The sequence below is a fragment of the Ochlerotatus camptorhynchus genome, unplaced genomic scaffold, assembly GCF_037179485.1.
Source record: "Ochlerotatus camptorhynchus isolate MF236.1 unplaced genomic scaffold, CSIRO-AGI_Acam_v1.1 ptg001195l, whole genome shotgun sequence".
NCBI classification, from domain to species: domain Eukaryota; kingdom Metazoa; phylum Arthropoda; class Insecta; order Diptera; family Culicidae; genus Ochlerotatus; species Ochlerotatus camptorhynchus.
Window position 1 is genome coordinate 3946 of NW_027041555.1, and position 5882 is coordinate 9827.

General features: G+C 44.6%; 1 protein-coding gene across 1 annotated transcript; it reads right to left on the reverse strand.

Annotated features, from left to right (window-relative positions):
* Positions 1-3401: 3401 nt before the first annotated feature.
* Positions 3402-5486, reverse strand: LOC135716294 (uncharacterized). The gene has a single exon (XM_065238954.1). It carries the CDS (start codon positions 5484-5486, stop codon positions 3402-3404), a length of 2085 nt encoding a protein of 694 aa, XP_065095026.1.
* Positions 5487-5882: the final 396 nt, after the last annotated feature.

Consider the following 5882-nt stretch of genomic DNA (forward strand, 5'->3'; position numbering starts at 1 on the left):
GTGACCAATAAAGATATATTTAATGTGTCCACCATTGACCTTATTTTATAAATCTCATATGATTTAATGTATCGCATGATGATGTGTTAGAAATTTGACTCATTTTGTGATACTGATCGTGCGCATATTGGACACATTCCGACCATTTTCCACAACCAATGAAATATAAAAAAATGTGTCTCATTCATTTAGAAGACTGAATCTTCAATGATGCGATTTGTAAATCCAGAGCATGAGCTTTCAATTTATGTTATACCATTCTTAAGCAAAACCTGAATTATAAAACACGACTACTGAGGATTCATATTTCTAAAAAAAATTAAAGGGTTGTGTCTTAGACACGACCGCAGTATGACGTAGAACCACACAAAATTGATGTTTTTCATGCATTTTTGACTATTATACTTTATCTTAAAATTTTCAAGTAATTCAATGTTTCGGTTGAAAATATATAGTCTATTTGACAAATAGTTGCGTATCCCCTAATGAAACCTTTACTTGACATAATGTACACCGATACCAGCAATGTTGGAGTGCCCATTATAACAATTTCAGCAGCACAGATATCGCCGTAGCCATCAGCCACTCGGAGTTGCTCGTCATACTGCTCACTAAGCTTCTAATTCACCAACTTAATATCATTGAATGTGTCTTTCAAGCAATTTTTTTGTTAAAGTTTGAAAGTTTTGGTGTGGGAAGAAATTAAGGGAAAAACTTCTGCTTTTTCATGAACATTTTCAAAAGTTTATTTACAGAAAAATTGGAAAAATATTTATTTTAACACGTTTTATCGATTGGCGTATTTGGATTTTAATTTCATCTATAAATGACAAAGTTACAAGCGTTCAAAACCTAACACTCTTTCACCACACATATTTTTTGATTTGCACCCCAGTATAGTCGACAAAGACGTAGTTCTACGTCAAAAAATCGTCTATCAATGAAACAGTCTTCGGTCGTCATTGAAAAGCAATGCAACTATGTGCGGTCAATCTAACTGAAACTTTAATTGGCTCTGTTGTCTTGTGAATTTTAGCTATAATGGCCCCTTTTTCTGATTTTTATATCTCAATCTATGGAATCTACACCAAAACTATTTTTGAACGAAATTTTTAGAACAGTATAACAAACATTATGCCGTAGACTCTAGATTTTTATATTATATGGGTGAAAAGTTCGTAGAACAAATACTTTAAAATTCTTCACTTTTTAAGATATCTTCGAGCATGAAACTAAATCAAACTTCAGTAAAATCACTTGGAATAGCCAACCTCTAGTCACAAAGTTGGTAGATAACACATTAGTCTTCGCTATGAAAATTGTTACAGCAGTTTTCATTGTTTCAGTCTCGAGAAACAAATATTATAAGCCGTAAATTACCTAAAAACATAAAATTAACTTGAAGCACATCTACATCCTAACCGATTTTGCTAAAAATTTGCACAGAAGTTCAAATTAACATGACGAACAGTAATCACGGTTGACCCGGTGCATCCCGAATACTTCTGTTAAAATGAACAGGTCTAATATACATATATACATATTGTACGTTCCCCAATATGATGCAAATGTCACTGTTGGGGAGGATTTGGATTGTGCGAGAGAAATATAATTCTTGTAGCAGCTCGTTGTTTATCAGCTCAACTATAAGTTAAATACACATTTTAGGATCGGATATTAGGATAATTTGAAGCTACTTACAGAATTTTAGTAGTCTTTTCTCCCGTGTACAACGTGCTCTGACCTGATGGGGCTCTTACGGGTTTATAGGCTAGTTTTAGGTAACACATTGTTAGAAAAGGTATTTTAATTCATTTAGGTAATAAGAAACTTACTTTTAGGAGTTCAAATTTAGTTAGCAAGTAAGTTTTGTGAATAATCACAAATAATTTAAGTAAATTTAATTCTAATTTTACGAAGATCACTTCTGTGCACGTTCCAGCCTAGAATTGTGATTTTATTCTTCACTTTGCTGGTGACATCATCTCATACCTGTCAGTCCTCGTATCTGTCATACAGTCAGCGGCTCGGCAGTTACCAGTGAGGTAGACTCATCGCTGACTTGCTGAACAGTGGGCTTAACAATTCCCCGGCCCGTAAACCTTGTCCAGGGTCAACTTCCGGGACAGATTTACCAACCTTCGCCATCTCGATAGGAGCAAGTTTGACCAGCGGTCGTCGAAACAGTCCACTATTCGTACGAACAATAGCCTGTCTAATGTGTCCATCTTTGCCCGGGATGACTTGCTCAACTTGGCCACGAATCCAGCCATTCCGGCCATGGTCGTCGACGATGAACACCAGTCTCCTGCTTTCAGTGGTTCACTGCTCTCCAGCCACTTGGTCCGAACATTCAACGACGGTAAATATTCCTTAAGCCAGCGCTTCCACAGTTCGTCGGCGACGTATTGTGAACGTTTGTAGGAGCTACGAAGTGCTTCTGCCAAATTCGTTGGTGCGATGCTAGGGTCCTGAAGACCAGTAGAACTTCCTTTGACGAAATGGTTGGGGGTTAGCGCTTCTGGGTTTATAGGATCATCTGGCATGTAGATCAACGGCCGAGCGTTAACTATTTCCTCTACTTCCGCGATGATGGTGAGAAGGATCTCATCGTTGAGCCGGTCTACGGTGATCAGGGCAGCCATGGTTTCCTTGACGGAGCGCACCATACGCTCCCATACTCCACCCATATGAGGGGCGGATGGCGGGTTAAATGTCCAACGCGTTCTAGCATTCGTGAAGACGTTTGCGCCAGCCGTGTCGATCCGTCGAATCTGCTCCTGGAGTTCCTTACTGGCAGCCTTAAGGTTCGTGCCGTTGTCAGAGAAGATGGTGATTGGCGGACCTCTTTTCAGAACAAATCGGCGGATTGCCATGATACAAGAATCCACGTTCAGCTTATGGGCCACTTCCAGGTGGATAGCTCGCACACTCAGGCACGTGAAGACAACGACCCACCTCTTTTCGACACGCCGCCCTACTGCTACTGTTACCGGGCCGAAATAGTCAATCCCAACATAGCTAAAGGGCTTGATGAACGGTGTTACACGCTCGACTGGCAAGGGAGCCATCTTCGGAGTTCGTGGTTGACATTTCCGAACTTTGCACCATTGACACGCCTTGATTACCTTCCCCACACACGCTCGAATATTTTGGATGTAAAAACGTTGTCGAAGTTCATTGACGACTGTTTCCTTGAAACCGTGGGCAAAGTGTCGATGATAGTGCTCCAGCACGAGAATGGTAATTGGGTGATTCTTCGGTAAAATGATGGGAAAACGGGTGTCGTACGGAACCATCTCTGCCAGCTTCGTTCGACCGTCAATTCGTAGAACTTGGTGTTCGTCCAGAAACGGTCCTAAACGGTAGAGCTTGCTCGTCTTTTCTACCGTTGACCATTTCTACTTCGGATGCGCTTGGTTTTTGGAAAGAATCGTAATCTCGTGGGGAAAGCACTCACGTTGCGCCAACCTCCACAGCACCAACTCAGCTTTTTCATACTCCTCCTGTTTCAGTGGAACGACCGTCTTTACTGGCGCACGCAGGGAAATCCGTTGCAGCTTAACTGAAACCTCAATCGGTTCAGCTGTTCGTCCTTGAACTCGTCTTCGGCAGTTCGAAATGAAGCGGAAAATCACGCAAACTGTGCGCAAAACCACATTCCAACGGGAAATTCGAGTGACATCTATCAGCGGCTCGGAGAGTTGATCATTGTGGAACATGTGACATGCTCGAAGTTCTTCGGTAGTGTTAGATGGAGGAAGCTTTTGTGTAGGCCATGATTCCTCCGGTAGCTGAAGAAAGTCAGGGCCATTGAACCAGGCGCTGTTGTTGTCCAAAACCGGCCCGTTGCCCCACTTGGTGAGCATATCTGCCACGTTAGATCGGGTTGGTACCCAGCGCCACTCGTCCACTACTGTTTCTTGCAGAATCTCCCCGATCCGGAACGCAACAAACGGTTTGTAGTTTCGGTGATCCGACCGTATCCAAGACAGGACCGTTCTCGAGTCGGTCCACAGCACGCGTTTTGTTATCTGCACATCGTGATTTGCAACAACGGTGTTGAGAAGCCGTACGCCCAAAACGGCCGCCTGCAGCTCCAGACGGGGAATAGATAATGGCTTCAAAGGGGCTACCTTGGTTTTGGCCATCACTAACGAACATCGTGATCCATTTGGAGTCGTAACACGGAAAAATGCAACGGCACCATATGCCTTTTCCCCCGCATCTACCAACACATGGAGCTGTAGGGAACTATATGTTTCAGGAGGTGCACCACGCAGGTAGCATCGAGGTATTTTCAACTTCTCGATTTGCGGCAGTAAGGATCTCCAATGCGTCCATTTGGCGTAAGACTGGTCATCCATCTCCTGATCCCATTCGCAACCCGCTCGCCACAGGTCTTGCATCAGGATTTTTCCCTGGATTGTGAAAGGCGCCAACAACCCTATCGGGTCGAAGAGGCACATGATGCAGCTTAGCGCAATGCGCTTTGTTGGTCGCTTCGGTGTGGTCAGGTAAGGAATCAGATCGTCCCGTAAAGAGGTTGAAAAGGTGAACACGTCTTGCTTTGGACACCAGATGATGCCTAGAACCCTGGCCGTCTTGCTATCCTTGCTGTCGTGTAACGGGATCCTTTCTTCAACCTCGGATTCCCCAAGATCAGCGAGGCACGCATCCGAGTTTGAAACCCAGTGGTGTAGCTCAAATCCCGCCTGAGAGTGGATGTATCTGACCTGCTTCGCTCGCTCGATCGCTTCGTCAACGCTATCCGCACTGTCCAGGTAATCGTCGACATAATGGCGACGGATTATCGCCTTCACCGCTTCTGGAAATCGTTCGGAAAACTGCGCAGCATTTAAATTTTTTATGTATTGTGCAGACGCTGGAGAGCACGCCGCGCCAAACGTCATTACGTCCATCAAGAATACGTCCGGATCTTTGGCTGATGGATCGGTTCGGAAAAGGAAACGCAGGGCATGTTTGTCAACCTCCCTCATCCAAATTTGGTGAAACATCTCACATATATCGGCTCCAAAAGCCACCAGTCGCTCACGGAACCGTTGAATCACCGCTGTCAGGGATGTTAGAAAATCGGGACCGGTGAGAAGCATTGAATTTAGTGAGACACCGTCTACTTGGGCAGCAGCGTCCCAGACAAGCCGGACCTTGTTCGGCTTTTTCGGGTGAAGAACGTAATTCAGAGGCAAATACCAAACCTTCCGTGGGTCTGCCTTTGCCAACTCGACAAGTGAAGCTTTGTGGGCATAACCCTTCCTTTGGTATTCTTCTATCTGCAACCTCACATTTTGCTCGATGACTGGATTCTTTTTTAGACGGCGTTCTAGGTGGTCAAGACGCTTGATTGCCATTCTCTTGCTGTCCGGGAACTGGAAGTCATCCTTTTTCCAAAGGAGACCCGTTTCGTAACCACCTTCGACTCGAACTGTGGTGGTTTTCAGTAGTTCCTTTGCTCGGCGATCCATTTCGGACTCTGGAAGTGCGCGTACAGAGACATTTGTTTCTTCTATGGTGAAGAATTCTCGGATTTGGTCGTGGAGCTCTTCGTTCGTGAGGCCGACGTGAAGACCTAATAATTCACCTGACGTGGTAACCTCCCGTGGACCGTAAATCGTCCAGCCCAACTGCGATCGAACGGCGATTGGCTCGTTAGGTTTTCCAATCCGCGACTCGATAGGTGCCAGTAGATAGACGTTGTTTAGGCCAATCAAAACCTTCGGCTAGTCATTGGCTCGGTTTGCTGCATGTAGACCCTTCAGGTGACTATACCGCTTACCAATATCCTCGAAGTTTACTCCTTGTTTCGGCAGGTGCATTTTCTTCACGGTTCGTACGTTGGTGAGATTGAAGCGTTTTCTGCT